The sequence below is a fragment of the Mus caroli genome, unplaced genomic scaffold, assembly GCF_978045245.1.
Source record: "Mus caroli unplaced genomic scaffold, Mus_caroli_1 scaffold_2, whole genome shotgun sequence".
In the NCBI taxonomy this organism is placed as follows: Eukaryota; Metazoa; Chordata; class Mammalia; order Rodentia; family Muridae; genus Mus; species Mus caroli.
Genome location: NW_028227257.1, coordinates 176,262,071 through 176,282,460, shown reverse-complemented (window position 1 = coordinate 176,282,460; position 20,390 = coordinate 176,262,071). Strand labels below are relative to the sequence as shown.

The window sequence follows — 20,390 nt, the reverse complement described above, 5'->3', positions numbered from 1 at the left end:
GCTAGATGGCAGGCACTTTTACCCACTGAGCTATCTCTCTGAGCCACCATATTTATTGCACTTTTCAATAGAGAAAATCTTGCTCAAGTGAGAGGGTGAAGTTTTAAATAATGCAGACTACAAACATACCCAGAATCCTAGTACAATTGGCAACACAAGAGGTCAAATTGTCTTTTGGCAGAATGCACAGTATTTCGCAGAAAGTACAAACAGCAAAATCAGAAGAATAAAACAGCAGAGGAAAAATATAATAATCTCAACAGTGCTTTCCCTGAAATTAAGAATGTAATGGAAGGTACATTAGATGCTCGGAGGGAATGTAAAATGAATACAGAACAAAACAAACAACTACTCAAATAGTGCGATTTCTTTACATCTTCCTACCCTTGGGGCACTCCAGTTAAGCTTGGGGAAGACACTACCGCCCAGCGAGTTGATAGCTTCTTGGACTTGAGTGTTGAACTCAGGAAACTCTGGTGCCTAGAGAGACAGAGAACAGGTCGTGAGCAAGTCAACACCATTACAAGAGTCACAGAAATCATGATCAACATCTCAATGTTTTAGTTAGGGTATCAAAAACAGAATTATATATAATGCAAATTATTGTTCTTATTCCTGCTCTCAATGAAATAAAATCACCAAGAAAGTCATATTTATCAGAAAGAGGAACAAAATAATCAACTTCTTAAATGGTACTTTCCACAACAACCAAACCCCACACCTCTGAAAACACAGATGTCACCAAGGGGGTGGTACAGGAGGAAGAGCTCAGTGGTCCTCTCTGAATCCTTACCCAATGCCAGCATCTAAAGCCAAGTAAGACGGCCTATCCCTGTAATCCCAGCACATGGCAAGGACAGGCAGGGACCAGGAGCTCAAGACAGCCTCGACTAGACAGAAAGTTCAAAGCCAATAGGTGCTACACGATGCTCTGTCTACTAAGGGTCTGGGCAAGGGTGGGAAGAACTGAGGATAAGGCAGTGGATGTGTATGCTTAGCACAGCAAGCATAAGGACCCAGGTTTAACCCCTCAGTACAAAAGCAGTCATGGCTACCCATGCCTGTAACCTCAGCATTGGGGGCAGAGACAAGCTGATTACAAGAGCCCACTGGCCATCCTCCCTAACTGAATCGACAAGCCCCAAGTTTACTGAGAGTCAAGGCAGTGAGATAAAGAGCAACAGAGGGCAATGCCCCATATCTTCCTCCAGCCTCCAAGAACACGGCATGTACATGTGCATACACACTCACACGATGAATAGCAAGAGCTATTTTTTGAGAGAAGAGATGCCGGTGGGAAGTTCTCAGAAATAATACCCCATACTTAAATGGTCATTTATGCAAAATGGTCATTTATGAAAATGAAAAACATCTGATGAATAAATTATACTTAGACACTACTATTTACAAGTAAGTTCTAATACAAACAAAGTTAAATTGTCCTTTTCTTTTTGGTTGAGAGTTAGAAAAAGACATTTTTGTGTAAAAATTAATTCAAACAGTCCAGAGTTTGCTTCAACCAGGAAGTAAGAGAAATATTACTGTTCAGTGGGAAGACGCGCTGGATCACCAATAGATCCTGCCTAGGTAAATATCAAGGGGGCTGGAAATGGAATCTTGTGGGAGGCAGAACACAAGGATAGTAACAAACCCTTTGTGGCACTACCAGACTGCAGTAGCCTCTAAAAAAGGGGTTGTTGTCCCCTAGTGGGCAACTGCAGGTTCTGAAAAAAAATCTAATTAAAATTACCTACCCAGTACAAACCCAGATGATGCCTGTGGACTTTCAAGATTTAGCCCATGGAAGACAAAACAAAACAAAACAAAACAAAAACAAAAACAAAAAAAAACCAAACAACCACAAAAAACTGAGAAGAAAAAGCAAGCTCTTGAAATGAAAAACAACTTAAAATTAGAAACAACCATTGGTTGATCTGAGGCAAAGACTTGATCCCTGGCCCTAAGCATTCCAGGCAAGAACTTTAACACCAAGACACACTCTAAAAAGGGTTAACTGTAGGCAAGACACTACAGGCTGGCTAACAAGCTCTCACTGACAGACTTGACAGACTGCCCATATCTCTCTTCCCCTAGTCTACCACCTACCCAGCTTAGACAAGTCAGGAAAGCTACCCCTCAACGGAACTAGGAGTTCCCTTTTGCCTGCCTCTCCTGTCAAAAGGATGCAAATTACTTCCTCAAAATCATCAGAAGCTGCAGATCTGGCTGTCCTAGAGCTTTGTCAACAGAACTCACTTATCTAAGATCAGCAGTGATTTCCATACAAGATACAACCCGCGCAGCAAAGATGATTCAGTGGCTAAGCGCACTGGGTTCGATTCCCAGAACCCACATACTGACTCACAACTGTCTGGAACAGCAGTTCCAGGAGAACTTACGCTTTCTTCTGGCCTCCACAGATCCAGGCATGAATGTAGTACACAGACATACGTGCAAGCAAATTCCCATACACAAAAAAATTAAAATAATAATTGTAAGAGATATAATTACAAGGACAAATTATTCCATTTCCCTACTCCACAAAGTGCTGCACGTAAGGACTGCTATATTTCCACACATTTTGCTTTGGTTTCACAGTGCTAAGGACTAACTTCAGGGTTACGTGCACTTTAGGCAATATGCAAAAAACCCTGGATTTGTTTAAACTTGTTTTGTTTTGTTTTGCTTTGTTTTTTGAGACAGGTTCTCATGTAGCCCAGGCTGGCCTCAACCTCACTATGTAGGCCAAACTGGCCTTGAACTCTTGACCCACCCACCCACCCACCATCCCTCCCTCCCTCCCTCCCTCCCTCCCTCCCTACCTTCCTCCCTATTGCTGGGATTCCTGCCATGCACAGCTACACCCTGACCTATTTACTACATTTCAAAGATGAGGATTTAACTGCTTCCCTCAAATCCTCAAAATCATTCAACCTTTGAAATACTAAACCATGAATCCTATGGAAAATTTTTAATTATAAAAAGTCTACATATAGCACACCATTATGTGATTTTTCACTATACGTGAACTATGAACTCGGTAAACCGTAGCTAACTCATAGTGTTGAGAAAGATCCTATGCGTATCCTGTCTGAAAGAGATCCACGTGTCATCTCTCCCATCCCAGAGGGTTATATAGTAACCTGAATGCTGTACCACTTGTTCAGAAAGAGATCCACGTGTCATCTCTCCCATCCCAGAGGGTTATATAGTAACCTGAATGCTGTACCACTTGTTCAGAAAGAGATCCACGTGTCATCTCTCCCATCCCAGAGGGTTATATAGTAACCTGAATGCTGTACCACTTGTTCAGAAAGAGATCCACGTGTCATCTCTCCCATCCCAGAGGGTTATATAGCAACCTGAATGCTGTACCACTTGTTCAGAAAGGGATCCACGTGTCATCTCTCCCATCCCAGAGGGTTATATAGTAACCTGAATGCTGTACCACTTGTTCAGAAAGAGATCCACGTGTCATCTCTCCCATCCCAGAGGGTTATATAGTAACCTGAATGCTGTACCACTTGTTCAGAAAGAGATCCACGTGTCATCTCTCCCATCCCAGAGGGTTATATAGTAACCTGAATGCTGTACCACTTGTTCAGAAAGGGATCCACGTGTCATCTCTCCCATCCCAGAGGGTTATATAGTAACCTGAATGCTGTACCACTTGTTCAGAAAGAGATCCACGTGTCATCTCTCCCATCCCAGAGGGTTATATAGTAACCTGAATGCTGTACCACTTGTTCAGAAAGAGATCCACGTGTCATCTCTCCCATCCCAGAGGGTTATATAGTAACCTGAATGCTGTACCACTTGTTCAGAAAGGGATCCACGTGTCATCTCTCCCATCCCAGAGGGTTATATAGTAACCTGAATGCTGTACCACTTGTTCAGAAAGAGATCCACGTGTCATCTCTCCCATCCCAGAGGGTTATATAGTAACCTGAATGCTGTACCACTTGTTCAGAAAGAGATCCACGTGTCATCTCTCCCATCCCAGAGGGTTATATAGTAACCTGAATGCTGTACCACTTGTTCAGAAAGAGATCCACGTGTCATCTCTCCCATCCCAGAGGGTTATATAGTAACCTGAATGCTGTACCACTTGTTCAGAAAGAGATCCACGTGTCATCTCTCCCATCCCAGAGGGTTATATAGTAACCTGAATGCTGTACCACTTGTTCAGAAAGAGATCCACGTGTCATCTCTCCCATCCCAGAGGGTTATATAGTAACCTGAATGCTGTACCACTTGTTCAGAAAGAGATCCACGTGTCATCTCTCCCATCCCAGAGGGTTATATAGTAACCTGAATGCTGTACCACTTGTTCAGAAAGGGATCCACGTGTCATCTCTCCCATCCCAGAGGGTTATATAGTAACCTGAATGCTGTACCACTTGTTCAGAAAGAGATCCACGTGTCATCTCTCCCATCCCAGAGGGTTATATAGTAACCTGAATGCTGTACCACTTGTTCAGAAAGAGATCCACGTGTCATCTCTCCCATCCCAGAGGGTTATATAGTAACCTGAATGCTGTACCACTTGTTCAGAAAGAGATCCACGTGTCATCTCTCCCATCCCAGAGGGTTATATAGCAACCTGAATGCTGTACCACTTGTTCAGAAAGGGATCCACGTGTCATCTCTCCCATCCCAGAGGGTTATATAGTAACCTGAATGCTGTACCACTTGTTCAGAAAGAGATCCACGTGTCATCTCTCCCATCCCAGAGGGTTATATAGTAACCTGAATGCTGTACCACTTGTTCAGAAAGAGATCCACGTGTCATCTCTCCCATCCCAGAGGGTTATATAGTAACCTGAATGCTGTACCACTTGTTCAGAAAGAGATCCACGTGTCATCTCTCCCATCCCAGAGGGTTATATAGTAACCTGAATGCTGTACCACTTGTTCAGAAAGAGATCCACGTGTCATCTCTCCCATCCCAGAGGGTTATATAGTAACCTGAATGCTGTACCACTTGTTCAGAAAGAGATCCACGTGTCATCTCTCCCATCCCAGAGGGTTATATAGCAACCTGAATGCTGTACCACTTGTTCAGAAAGAGATCCACGTGTCATCTCTCCCATCCCAGAGGGTTATATAGTAACCTGAATGCTGTACCACTTGTTCAGAAAGAGATCCACGTGTCATCTCTCCCATCCCAGAGGGTTATATAGTAACCTGAATGCTGTACCACTTGTTCAGAAAGAGATCCACGTGTCATCTCTCCCATCCCAGAGGGTTATATAGTAACCTGAATGCTGTACCACTTGTTCAGAAAGAGATCCACGTGTCATCTCTCCCATCCCAGAGGGTTATATAGTAACCTGAATGCTGTACCACTTGTTCAGAAAGAGATCCACGTGTCATCTCTCCCATCCCAGAGGGTTATATAGTAACCTGAATGCTGTACCACTTGTTCAGAAAGAGATCCACGTGTCATCTCTCCCATCCCAGAGGGTTATATAGTAACCTGAATGCTGTACCACTTGTTCAGAAAGAGATCCACGTGTCATCTCTCCCATCCCAGAGGGTTATATAGTAACCTGAATGCTGTACCACTTGTTCAGAAAGGGTAAGCTTCCTTTTTCTCTCTTTTGTCTTAATAGTTTTTTTTAATTGAACATTTTCTTTACATTTCTAATGTTTTCCCCTTTCCAGGTCTCCCCTTTGGAAACCCCCTCTCCCCTCCCCCTGCCTCTATGAGGGTGCTCCCCCACCTACCCACTCCCATCTTCCAGCCCTGGCATCCCCCTACACTGGGCCATTGAACACTCTCAGGCCCAAGGGCATCTTCTGCCACTGATGTCCAACAAAGCCATCCTCTGCCACATATATATGGGTCCCTCCATGTGTATTCTTTGGTTGGTTGTCCAGTCCCTGGGAGTTCCGGGGAGTGGGGGGTCTGGCCTGTTGACACTGTTGCTCCCTTCATGGAGCTGCAAACTCCTTCAGCTCCTTCAGTCCCTTCTCTAACTCCTCCATTGGGGACCCTATGCTCAGTCCAATGGTTGGCTTCGAGCTTCTGCCTCTGTATTTGTCAGGCTCTAAAAGAGCCTCTCAGGAGACAGCCATAACACGATTCCATCAGCAAGCATTTTTAAGAACCACAAAATGCTATGTGGGTGTGGGTGTGAGACTTGGAGGAGGAGGAGGAGAGAAGGAAGAACTGTAGTTGGGATGTAATGTATAAAAGAATAATAATGAATTAAAAAGAACCACGAAACATACAAAGGTTGTATTTACTCACACTACTAGACTGCAACACTGAATCTGGCAGACTTAACTCAAACCTTTCTGTGTTCTTGTTTGTTTTACTTTACTGGTTTTTTTCCAGTCAAATAAAGCTAAGTTAATTGTTAACTCTGTCTTCCTTTTTTTTTTCTTTTCTTCCATTCTTCCTTCCTTCCTTTCTTTCCTTTTTAAGTTTTCAAGACAAGATTTTTCTGTGTAGCCCTGACTATCCAGGAACTCATTCTGTAGACCAGGCTGGCCTCTGCCTCCCAAGTGCTGAGATTAAAGGTGTGCCCTGCCACAGCCAGGTGTTGCTGTATATTTCTTTCCTTTTCGTTATTAAGTTATTTTACTTTGCATCCTGATTGATTGCAGCTTCCTTTCCCTCCTCTCCTTGCAGAACTTCCCTCTTGCCTCTCTTCCCGCCCCATCTACCTCTCCTCCCCTTCTCAGAAAAAGGGATCCTCCCATGGATACCAGCCAACCTTGGCTTATCCAGCTGCATAAGACTAGGGGCCTCTTCTATTAATGCTAGACAAGGCGGCCCAGTTAGGGGAACGAGACCTATTAGTACTGCAGTCAGAGGCAGCCTCTGTTCCCACTTTAAGGGTCCCACATGAAGACCTAGCTGCACAACTGTTGTTACATATGTGCAGAGGGCCTACATCAGTTCCATGTATGTTCTCTGTGAGCCCCCATGGGCCCAGGTTAGTTGATTCTGTAGATTTTCTTGTGGTATCCTTGACTCCGCTGGCTCCTACAATCCTTTCTCCTTGATCTCCACGGGCTTCCCAAGCTTCGCTTAATGTTTGGCTGTGGGTCTCTGCATCTGTTTCCATTAGTTGGTGGGTAAAGCCCCTCTGATGACAGTTAAGCTGGGCTCCCGTTTGCACGTATAACAGAATATCTTTAGCACTACCAGGCTTGGACTCCCTTTCATGGCATGGGTCTCAAGCTGGCCCAGTCACTGGTTGGCCCTTCCCTCGAATTCTGCTCCACCTTTTGCCCTGCACATCTTGTAGGTAGGACAAATTGTGGTTCTAAGCTTTTATGGCTGGGTTGGTGTCCCAATCCCTCCACTGGAAGTCTTGCCTGGTACTTGTATGGCATTCTAAGAAGAATTTTATGTCACTTGCTATCATACTATCACTTGCTATGAATGTTTTTATTTTTTTTAATTTTTTGTCTTGTGTGTAACTGTTTTGCCTGCATGTATTTATGTACTGTGTTGTATGCAAGTCTGGTGCCATAGAGGCCAGAAGGCACCAATCCCCTGGAACTGGAGTTACAAACGGCTAGAAGCTGCCATGTGGGTCCTAGGAACCAAACCTAGGTCCTCTGGAAACACAGGCAGTGCTCCTGACTGCTGAGCCATCTCTCCAGTCCCTGTGTACACTTTTAGTGAGTTCATTTGGAGGAGGGACAGTGAGATGAATCTAAATTGCAGTATCTTTAAGCTACAGTTCCAAATTATAAGTTCACCATGGCGCTTCTGACATCTCGATTATAATTTCCCTCCTTGTGATTGAGACAAGGCTTTTAGCCCAAGATGGCCTCCAGACTGCAAACCCCACACCTGAGCCTCCTGAGTGCTTGGATTATATGCCTGTAGTTCACGCTCTCCCTCCCTCCCTCCCTCTGCCTTTGGGGAGGAGCATTCTCATTCGATGGCCTTTTATTTATACTAGAGAATGATTACTTTGGACTTTCCTTCCCTGGACCTGGCTTCAGCGTCTCCTCCACTAAGAGTTCTCCAAGCATGAGTGTTCCTATTGCCCAGCTCCACTTACTTATTTACATATCCACTAGCTTTTTATTTTAGCTGTCAGGCTGGTGCAAATGCTCACACACCATTCACACAGATTCTCTCTCCCTTTCCCCCACGTGCTTCACCACTGTTTCCCAGACCCTACTCTCTATGCATGTCCACTCACTGCTAGTTACATCAGGTAATGAATTCTTCTCCCATGCTGTTTTAGACCACACTGCAATCACTAAGTCCCTTTACCCTAAACACAGATAGATAGATAGACAGACAGACAGAGAGATAGATAGATATACATTTAGATAAATATATATATATATATATATATATAAATTTAGATAAAATACATTTATAAACAGATAAATATGGATATATACTTCCTTTTATAAGAGAGTAAATGATGACAATCCAGAGGCTTACAGGAATAACACCATTGCCTAATCTCTAGATTGTATTGAAGTGTGCTCACTGTTCTAACAGTCTTTTATAAAAGAAAATCAGAACCTTTTTCCTTCTCTAGAATCCAGTCCAGAAGCATCCACTGTAGTTAGGTGTCATGTTTCATTGATCTCCTATACTCTCTAACAGCTCCTCTTGCTATAGTCCTTATTGGTCATAACCTCGATATTTTAGAAGGGTATGTAGAGAGCTGGTTTCTGGGACCGATCATGCTCCCATTATTCTCTTCCATTTCCTTAGTTTCTGACACAGCAAGCTACTGTGGGCCCGTTTCACTTTCCCAACTTCAATCCTGAATTTCTCTAAGAAGTTTCAGGTCAGTGGAGAATGGTATTCAAAAGCCAGAATAAAGCCTAAGTATGCTCCCTGCTACCATAATGAATATCACTGATTCAGTACACAGGAGTATGGAAAACACACACACATACACAAACACACACACAAAGACAGGGGGAGAGAGAGAGAGGGAGGGGAGAGGGGAGAGGGGAGGGGAGGGAGAGGGGAGGGAGGGGAGGGGAGGGGAGAGGGGAGGGGAGGGGGAGGGGGAGGGGGAGGAAGAAGAAGAGAAAATTCTGATTTTAAAAGAAGTATCTGCACTTGGGAGACAGAGGCAGGCAGATTTCTGAGTTCAAGGCCAGCCTGGTTGCCTGGTCTATAGAGTGAGTTCCAGGACAGCCAGGGCTACACAGAGAAACCTTGTCTTAAAAATACAAAAAACAAAACAAAACAAAACAAAAACAAAAAACCCAAAACCATATCTATTTATTTATTTGGCTAATGTCTAAGTTTATGGCAACGTGTGTGTAATGTATAAGTTTAATTGCAATGTGTGTGTAGGAGGCCAGAAGCAATACAGCATGAAATCTCCTGGAGTTACAAGTGGTTGTATGCCACTTGACACAGATGCTGGGAACTGAACCCAGGAATTCTGTATTAATAGTAAGCATTTCTTCTTTTGTTTGTTTGTTTGTTTTGTTTTGTTTGTGTTTTTGTTTTTCGAGACAGGGTTTCTCTGTATATCTGTATAGCTCTGGCTGTCCTGGAACTCACTCTGTAGACTGGGCTGGCCTCGAACTCAGAAATCCACCTGCCTCTGCCTCCCAAGTGCTGGGATTAAAGGCGTGCGCCAGAACTGCCCAGCAATGGTAAGCATTTCTGCCCTCTGAGATATCTCTACAGTTTCCACTGTTTGATTTTAATGTTTGTATCTCTCCAAAATTCATGCCAAACCTTAATCCCAACCATAGTGACATTAGGAGATAAGACCTTTAGGAAGTTAAGTCATGAGAGGCTATACCTTCATGAATAGTTAACAGCTTCATAAAAAACATCAGAGTCTCTGGTTTCTCAACTCTCCTGTCTCCTTTATCATGCTCTTACTCAGAAATAAGGTGCCATCTTGAAGCAGAGAGATGCTCTCCCCAGACATTATGTGTACCTTGTTCTTGGACGTCCTTTGAGAAATAAAATTCTATTATTTCTAAAGGACTCACTAGAAATGGGATACACGTGACAAGAAAGCAGAGAGAGGAGCTATCGAAGAAGAACGGAAGCACCACGGAGAGGCGAGAAGATGACAGGAAAATGAAGGAAAACACAGTATAACAATATATACACGTATCACAAAAGAACTCACTTGATATGTACTCACTGGTAAGTGGATATTAGCCCAGAAACTTAGAATACCCAAGATACAATTTGCAAAACACAAGAAAATCAAGAAGAAGGAAGACCAACACATGGATACTTCATTCCTCCTTAGAATAGGGGAAAAAATACCCATGGAAAGAGTTACAGAGACAAAGTTTGGAGCTGAGACCAAAGAATGGACTATCCAGAGACTACCCGACCCGGGGATCCATCCCATAATCAGCCACCAAACCCTGACACTATTGCATATAACAGCAAGATTTTGCTGAAAGGATCCTGATATATCTGTCTCGTGTGAGGCTAGCCTGTGCTAGGCCAGTGCCTAGCAAACACAGAAGTGGATGCTCACAGTCATCTATTGGATGGAACACAGGGCTCCCAATGGAGGAGCTAGAAAAAGTACCCAAGGAGCTGAAGGGGTCTGCAACCCTATAGGTGGAACAACAATATAAGCTAACCAGAACCCCCAAACCTCGTGTCTCTAGCTGCATATGTAGCAGAAGATGGCCTAGTCAGCCATCATTGGGAAGAGAGGCCCCTTGGTCTTGCAAACTTTATATACCTCAGTACAGGGGAACGCCAGGCCCAAGAAGTGGGAGAGAGTGGGTAGGGGAGCAGGGCGAGGGGGCGTATAGGGGACCTTTGGGGTTGCATTTGAAATGTAAATGAAGAAAATATCTAATAAAAAAATTAAAAAAAATATACACATATGGAGCTGTCATGGTAACACCCATTTCTTTATGTTAATCAAGAAACTAATCTTAAAAACAAGGCACTGGGTAGATGGCTCAGTAGGTGGAGGACCTGCTTTTCCTGAGTTGATCCCCAGAATCCACATAAAAACTCAAGGCCCACACTATGGTACATACCTCTAATCCCCTAGTTAGAGGTGGGAATAGGAAGAAATCCGGGGTTTGCTGTCCAGCTAGCCTTGCCTAACTGGCAAGCTTCAGGGCAGTGACAGACTCTATTAACCATGACACCTAAGGTTGCCTGGAATTCACATGCACATGGACATGTGCCATACCACCTATATACATGTGTACCTGCACACACACACACACACACACACACACACACACATAATAAATGAATATTAATAAATAAATACCCAGTATACTTTGTTACAGCAGCAGGAACAAAGTTAGTTATATACACATCTATCCATCTATATTATTTAAACGTGAGGTCACACACTAATCACCGTTAGCCTCTTTAAGATCCAGGTCAGACGTGCCAATGGACGGATGGTTCCACACCCAGGACTATATACACAGCACTACGTGGGCAAGGAACCAAAAAAAGAGGACATAAGGTTTTGATGGAATAGAAGTGGGTCTGAGAAGTTAGGGGGGATGTACGTAAGAATATGATCAAAATACACCACATGTAGGTATAAAATTCTCAAAGAACTCATAAGACTGTATCTTATAAATCTTGGCCACATGTTGCTTCCCATTTAAGCATTTCTGGATGTCCTCGGTCAACTGTTCTCTCTGCTTTAACATCCAGGCCATCTACCTTATAGCATCCTTTCCTTCGTTTACAAACTCTTTCATGACAGGAATCAAATATCCACCATTATCTCATAGAGCCCAAATTAGTAGCCTGAGAATCACATTGAATGGGATGGGATTTTCATATGTAAGAGTGATATCCATGGCATCCCGAGTAAATGAGACATCAATTTCCCATCTCTGCATCTGTTGGCATGGTGACCTAAGGAAACAGCACAACTTTTAGACATCTCCATCTTTTTTCATGGATCTTTGAAAGGATCTCTCTTCAATCAGAAAAAACAGAAGTACCTTTGAGTAGTACTTCAGTCTCACTTGAAAAGAAGAACTTTATGCCATTTAACCATCCTTGAATAAGTAAATGCTGATTTTTCACTTTAATTCCCACTCGTCTGGGAACCTCTGAGTTAATATTTGACTTGATTGCATCTTTCAGAGTCTAACAAAGACGAGCAGAGCATCAAATATGTACTTTTTGCTATTTCTTTTGTAAGCAGAAGGGGAAAGCGGGCAAACTGTGTTTGCCTGTCAAACACTGACAGGTTATTTTTTACAAACAGTAAATGAACATACACAGATAGCAAGCTCCCCCAAGGCAAACCCATCAAGGCAGAGGTAGGCACTTGGGCCTCTGTGTGGCAGTGTGAGGCTGCCCTGTGCTGTGCGGCTGCACTCTTACCGTAAGTGTGGCTGTGCTCTCATCATCGGACCACTGCATGGACGAGACAGAAGGAAACACTCAGTTTAAATGCCACTGGGATCGCCAAGGCAGTACCCTATCTAAGAATGGCAAACAGGAGACATCTTCCCTGAACACAGTGCAGGAGGAGGTAGGTAAAGCACTTGCTCCTCAAGCATGAAGACCTGAGTTCTAATCCTCAGTACCCATGGAAAAAGCCAAGTACATGCCTGGAAGCAAGGTGCTGGAGTGGGCTGAGGGTATCCCTGGGGCTGGCTGGCCAGGGCTAGCCTGGCTGAAAACCGTGAGCTCCAGGGTCAGCAAGAGAATGTCTCAGAGGCAGGAGAAGGAGACTGATAGAGCAGGATACTGGTGTCCTTCACTGACTTCTGCATGCACATGCATGGGACACATACACGTGTACACAAAGTCATATACCACTCACATGCACCGTGTGTGTGTGTGTGTGTGTGTGTGTGTGTGCGCGTGCGCGCGTGTGTACATGCGCGAGCATAAGATCTATGGAAAGCATTTCAGAGACTGCTAAAATGAGGACGACACTGCAGAATATGCTCTACCAACCTGTGTTTCCTCTGCTTCATTACCACTGTCTGACTGGGAGCATGTTGGCGGATCTTCCCTAAGAAAAAAATAAAGCAAAAATTAGGTGAGGAAAATACTCTGCTTACATGAGGTCATAATTTCAAATGCATTGAACTAATAAAATAAAATAAAGGCAAAACAGATAGCTTTTTTCGGATTGATGAGTAATATAAAGAAATGTTCACTTCTTGAGACAAAAGCTTATAAAAATATGGAATTAATTAGACTATGCTGCCAATAAAAGACACGAGGATAAAAACATTCTGGCTGCTCAGAAAGCACTGAAAACAGGAAGAAAAACCCAGACTCTATCTCTTCTAATACTGAAAGAATCATCTACAACTTTGGCCCAAATATTTGAGAAGGTAGTAGCAGATATGGAAGATCAGACAAGATGAGGACACAAAGACAGAGAAATGGGAAGAGCAATCTACCCAGCCAGTGGAACAGAAGAGAGGGCAAAACCAAGACCTTTTCTTTCCTCTTTTTCTTTTTTCCTTTGTTTTCAAGACAGGGTTTCTCTGAAGATCTTTTCTTTCTACACGGAAAACTGAGCATACACGATGGTGTTGAGGATTAATCTGGATCTACACTGAATTACACAAGGAAGAGCATGAAAGCAGGGATGGACAGACGAAAGGAGACAGGCAGGCAGGCCCCTAAACTTTCCACATATTTCTTTGCAGGGTTATTCTGCTTTTCCTCCCATCACATCCCAGAATGTATTTCCCCATTCCTCTAATAGACTATCATTAACACTCATTCTAGAAAGATGGCTCAGTGGTTAAGAGCACCAACTGTTCTTCCAGAGGTCCTGAGTTCAATTCCCAGCAACTATATGGTGGCTCACAACAATCTGTAATGGGATCTGATGCCCTCTTCTGCTGTGTCTGAAGAGAGCAATGGTGTACTCATATACATAAAATAAATAAATCTTTTTTTAAAAAAAGACTCATTCTGACCCATGAAATTTATCCTAAGCAATATCACCTCATTCTGCATCCGGCCACCAGAAGTCCTTACAGGTTTCTGGAATGTTTTCACTGCTCTGTAAGGAAGCTGGCTAGCCTTACTGAGAATAAGGAGCTCCACGTGGAAAAGGAGACCCAAGTGACAGCATTAACTGTCAGGTGTGAGGATGATGACCCACCTCAGCCTGTTCACCGAATGACTGCATCTATATGACTTTAATAAGACAACAAAGACTTGCCCAGGAAGTCTTCCTTTGAAGAAAGATCAGATTTTTACCATAAGTATAAACTAACAGAAGCCTGCCACCCTTGTCTGACACCAGCAGATATCATAAAATTCCTGACTCCAGAACGAAGGGCTCTGTTCCTCGGGGGCCAGCAGAAAGCATGAGCTCCACCTCTGCATCAGTTTCCTCTTGGCCCTCGAGTGTTACAGGGGTAGCACACAGTGGCCAGGTTTGCAGGAGGCCTGAGACAACATACTCTGCAGGAGCTGAAGACCTGCTCCAGGCATAGCCCAGGGACATATCTAACCTGCTTTGATCTGAAAGGAGCCGCCTGTCTGCTTCTCAGGCTGTCTGATATGTATGTGCACACTCTTGGAAACATGGTCCAGAGCACAGGCTGGCAGTGGATCTGCTCACCAAGATATGCAGCAATGTGAGAGACACCGCTAGAAAATCATTGAAAAAACAAAACGGGCCCTGGTTTACGCTGCTGAGTTTGAGGTGATGTGTTTTGCCACACTAGATACAGGATCAAGATGATTATCATGCAATGTAAAACATGGAGCAGAAAACCCCAGGACTATTCACCTGAATAGAAAAAAGGGGCACAAACCAGGATGACATGGGACCTTAGAGCATAGTAAAAGATAGTGAGCTGTGCCTTTGAATTTTGAATTTGAGCAATTTTCTGCCTGGAATTTCATATTAAGCTACTACTCTGCTCACCACCACCAAGCGTGAGAGAGAATAAGATTGTCTTCATACAGATAACTACCCAAAGCTTTCCCTAGATAGTCTAGAACTTGTTTCAACAAAACAGTAAACCAAGAGAGACAAAATCCCAGCACAGAAGCAAGTCCCAGCTAACAACAGTGCACTCGCCCTGGTCAGAGCTGCGGAAACCATGTGCTATATGGACATGTAGAATAGCCACAAAATATCAGAAATAATAAGCAGAGAAAATGAAACAAAATGTAAGTATAATTATTCGCTCCACTGAAAATAAAAGATGTCTAGACACCATCATGACGCAAGACAGCTCGGCATACCCATCATTCTAGCTCTGTGGAAGACTGAAATTTGAAGAAATCAACTGAACCCAGAGACAGACTCGCCTGGGCAACACAGTGAGGCCTGTATCTCAAAGACAAACAAACAGGAACAAAACACAAAATGTACCTGCAGCAGTCAACAGCAACGGCACAATACTCTAAACAGTTGGCATTGGATACAGTTTCTATGAAGACAGATGGTACAACAGCTAAGTCAGGCTGGGGAGAAGGCTTACCACACAAACATGAGACCTCAAGTTCAAATCCTCAGAACCCCTGGAAGCTACAGCTAGTAAGCCTGGCACAACCCAAAAAACACTAGAGAGCTGTCCCAAACAAGGAGAAAGGTAAGGACCAACACCCAAGATGAGCCTCTGACCTCCCTGGACACAGCATGGCACACCTACAAAGGCACACACACAGGACAGAGACACGACCTCTGAAAAGGATCGTGATAATGTACAAAGCTACAAAGTGTGATTCTGATCACACTTGTTTGTTCACACTACAATGTGTTCTAAGTACTGGCAAGAAGCGGAAGAGCACAATCCCTTTGTGAATACAAACTTGGCACTCTTCACTCACCAGCCAATCTGTAGTGACATCGTTCCTCAAGTCCTAATCAACTTTCCACGATGTTAAAGGGCTGAGTGTCCAGATCCACAAACCTAAGAACCAGACACTGCCTTACAGGGCGTGGCAGTACAGTGTGCTGTCCACTCGTGAGTCCCCACTGAGCCAGCCTTCCATCTCTTGCATCTATCTGAATGCTCCACTGTAGTTTCCAACGAATGTTACCATTAACATAGTGTCCTTAGCCATACAACATGAAGGTCTTCAGAACCTGAAACTGTGGGGGCTAAGAGATGGCTCAGCAGTTAAAAGCATTGGCTGCTCTTGCAGAGGACCTGGGCTCCATTTCCAGCACCCACACAGTGGCTCACAGCTGTCTATAATTCCTGTTCCAAAAGATTTGATGCCCTTCTTCTAACCTCCACAGTGACCAGACACACATGTGACAAACAGACAAAGATGAAAGCAAAACTTTCATTCAATAAAAATAAGGATATAAAATTTAAAAATATTAAAAATGTATTTTGTTACTCTAAAATCAACATTGTCCTTGCACTATATGTGTTTGCATATCTATATATGTATCTCTCTATATATATATGTATATATATATATATACATACATACATATATATGTATATGTATATATATAATGTGTGTGTGTATATATATATATATATACATGTTTCATAGATATAAAATCAGTGTTTTCACAGTTCTGCAGGGAACTTATCATAATGCCACTATGAGTATGACAGAAAATAAGACCACTGTGAATGATGACGACATTTTCAAAGTACAGGTTTAGTAAGTAAGGGAGCCCAAAGTACCAAGCTAATATTTAGGGCTCTGTGTACTTTTTGCAATTTAAGAGGTTGGTTTAAAAAAAAAAAACATTCTGTGTGTGTGTGTGTGTGTGTGTGTGTGTGTATCTGTGCATGGTATAGTGCATACATAAAAGTCAGAGGATAATTTGCACAAGTCAGGTCTTTTTTTCTACTATGTGGGTCTCAGGAATCAAACTCAGGTCAGGCTTAAAGACAAGTTCCTTTGCCTCCTGAGCCATCTTGTTGGCCAAGGATATTCTATACTTTCTTTTTTTAATGGAAAATATTTTTACATTTACTTACTTGTTCATTTGTTCTTGTGTGTTGTGTGTGATTGGACATGCATGTGTGATGGCATGTATATGGACAACAAAGAATAACTTGTGGGAGTTAGCTGTCCTCTACCGTGTAGGTTTCAGGTTTCAACCTCAGTTTGCTAATCTTGGCAGCAATGGCTTTACATACTGAGCCATCTTGCCAGCCCAGGAGTCTATACTTTCTGTATTGCATCTTACACACAGCTGGCACTTAAGCACTGACTCTGGAGTCAGAAGGACAGTTCTTCCTCCTAGCTGAAACCTCCATCTTGGAGAAACTAAGTCGATTACAGGATGGTAGAGGGGGACTGAAATGTTCCATCCTATGGGCAGGCTCTTCAAGTTCAGATGTAGAAGGCACCACAGAGAAGTACTAGGGAACCCAGGAATGTTAGTTAAGGATGGAAACTTGTCTCTTTAAGGAAAGGAATGTGTATACCTGTTTTCTATCCAGGAGGCTGGATATGCACACTGTTAATAGCCTGGTAATCTGCTATATGCAGCGCTAGGCCACACCCAAATCTCTCAGACAATTAATGTTTTTCCCAAATTCTTCCTCCCTTTTATTTTGACTTCTATTTTGAGCATTGCTTCTCTGTCAACTGAAGCCATTCTTAGAGGAGATGTCACGTGTACTTTAGAGCCTGGTGACCTCTTATGCTATCTATATGACCACACAGACCCTAAGCTCTCATGCTATAGAATCCATCTTTATGGTACAGGTTACATGTACTTTGCAGAGGATTTCGATGCAGTCACACCTTAAGCTTAATTGTGCATACAGGAATAAGATCATTGTTACCAGAAACTTTTTTCCAAAAGTATAACATATGTAAATATGTCTAAAATAAACTACCTAGTGTTAAACTCTAGAAGTTTGAACCAGCACTGGCTGACTTAACTGGTGTTGAACCAGATTTTCTGTTCATACTGTTCATTGTGTGATACAACACCGACTGACACTGTTCACTGTGTTACACAACACCGACTGACACTGTTCACTGTGTGATACAACACCGACTGACACTGTTCACTGTGTTACACAACAATGACTGACACTGTTCACTGTGTTACACAACACCGACTGACACTGTTCACTGTGTGACACAACACCGACTGACACTGTTCACTGTGTGATACAACACCGACTGACACTGTTCACTGTGTGATACAACACCGACTGACACTGTTCACTGTGTGACACAACACCGACTGACACTGTTCACTGTGTTATACAACACCGACTGACACTGTTCACTGTGTTACACAACACCGACTGACACTGTTCACTGTGTTACACAACACTGACACTGTTCACTGTGTTACACAACACGGACTGACACTGTTCACTGTTACACAACACCGACTGACACTGCTCACTGTGTGATACAACACTGACTGACACTGTTCACAACACCGACTGACACTGCTCACTGTGTGATACAACACCGACTGACACTGTTCACTGTGTGATACAACACCGACTGACACTGCTCACTGTGTGATACAACACTGACTGACACTGTTCACAACATCAACTGACACTGTTCACTGTTACACAACAATGACTGACACTGTTCACTGTGTGATACAACACCGACTGACACTGTTCACTGTTACACAACACCGACTGACACTGTTCACTGTGTGATACAACATCAACACTGACCAACACTCTTCACTCTACACGGTGCTTGCCAACACCTGAGACTCATGCAAGCATCTGACTGGTGAAAAACAACACAGGAGGCTCTTCTGTTCACAGCACAGAAACTTAGAAGGAGGTCAATTATACTGTGCAGTTTTATATATACTTCTTTTAGGTATAGCAGTTTCAGTCAAGAGATTAAGTTCAGAATGTACACTAACTGTGTTAGGAAGGACCCTAACCTAGCACTGCGGCTTTTGCTAGATGAGGGCATGGCTCTTGGTGGCAGCACCCTCACCTCATATTGTGTACCCATTAAAAACAGATATATGTGCATACATGTATATGTACACACATACATATATTAGGTAAATACTCGTATATGTACGCACGTGCATACATATATATTTTTAAGTACACTTATGAAATGTTAAGGTCCTTGGCCTTTAATTATACCAAGTTAATGACACTCTACTCTAACAATTTTCGAATTATAAAGGGGTTCTCAATGGCCAGCTGTTGGCGGCAGCGGCACACGTCTTTAATCCCAGCACTCAGGAGTCAGAGACAGGGGATATCTGAGTCTGAAGCCAGCCTGGTCTACACACCAAGCTCCAGAACTGGCAGAGCTACTCAGAGAAACTCATTCTTGAAAAACAAAAACCAAACAAAATGGGTTCTCAATGCTAAGAAGCCAGAAATACCATGCAGAAATCTACACTAAAAGTCCAGCAGGTAATAATGAGGCCAAGTTGGTCATCTGCCACACATCTCTAACCCCAGCAATCAAGAGACAGAAAAAAGGCTATCGAGCCTACCTGGGCAACATAATGAGACCACATCTCAAAAATTAACTAAAAAGTAAAAGTTAAATACAGTTCCTGCTAACATTACTGAAAAGATACACTGTAATTACAAGTGTAGGGTCCATTCCACAGGTGCCTGTCAAGCACCTTGGAGGTGCCAGGTACTGCTATTCCAAGAGCTGAGGTGAGGAAGGCTCCTGCTCTCATCTGACTTAATTCCTTTAGGCAATGATGGAAAGAAATATCACCACAAAATAAGAGGAGCTGGGGGTGGGGGAAGATGTACAGCGGGGTGACTGTCCACCCAGCCACTGACAAGAGTGAGTGTGAAGCTTTAAGTCTCGGCAGAGGGCTGAATGAAAACTAGAGGGACTTCCGGGGCAGCTGCTGAAGCGCAGAGGGACTGTGATGAGTCATCTGTGAAGAACAAAACGTTGACAAAGGTGGTGTGGTGCTGCTTGCCTGTAAGCCTTAGTGCTCAGAACAACGACAAGGTGTCCCAAGGCTGGAGGCCAACCTGGTGGACACAGCAAACTTCAGACCACCATGGGAAGGTAACAGAACTCTGTCTCAAAAAATAAACAAGGGCCAAGGACGTAGCTCAGGAGTCAAAGCACGTGTTGTGCAGCCATGAGGACCAAAGCATGAATCTCCAGGACCTGCCTACGTGTTGACTGTGAGATAGACTCCTACTATGAAGTTCAAGCTAGCCTGGAATTTGCTGTGTAGACTAGGCTGGCCTTGAACTCCCAGAGATCCATCTGCCTCTGCCCCCATAGTGAAGAGGGCGGTGTGTCTAGACTAACACACCGTCCTCTTCACTATGCAAACATGTTGAGATGTAATCAGTACACTGCTTCTTTATGATTATAAAGAATGGTTTTCTGGCCTAGAAAGGAAGCCATCGAAGAGAACTCTTTTTAAAAGCGTAAGAAGGATGCTAAGCGTTGCTCTCCACAACTGATGGTTCCTGGGGTCGGGGGGAGGTGGGAGGGGAAGGACTCGGTTCTATTTCAGGGGCTCCAGTGAGTACCTAGATAACACAATCTGGACTTT

At 43.4% G+C, this 20,390-nt stretch overlaps 1 protein-coding gene across 1 annotated transcript in view; it reads right to left on the bottom strand.

Moving 5' to 3' along the window:
- The window catches only part of Cdc123 (cell division cycle 123), a 52,000-nt gene that overhangs the window by 27,618 nt on the left and 3,992 nt on the right, over positions 1-20,390 (bottom strand). The window contains exons 3-5 of the mRNA XM_021156208.3: positions 12,893-12,950; positions 12,311-12,343; positions 385-480 (exon numbers count right to left, since the gene is read on the bottom strand). Coding sequence (XP_021011867.1) covers positions 385-480; positions 12,311-12,343; positions 12,893-12,950 — 187 coding nt within the window. The remainder of the gene's footprint in view (positions 1-384; positions 481-12,310; positions 12,344-12,892; positions 12,951-20,390) is intronic.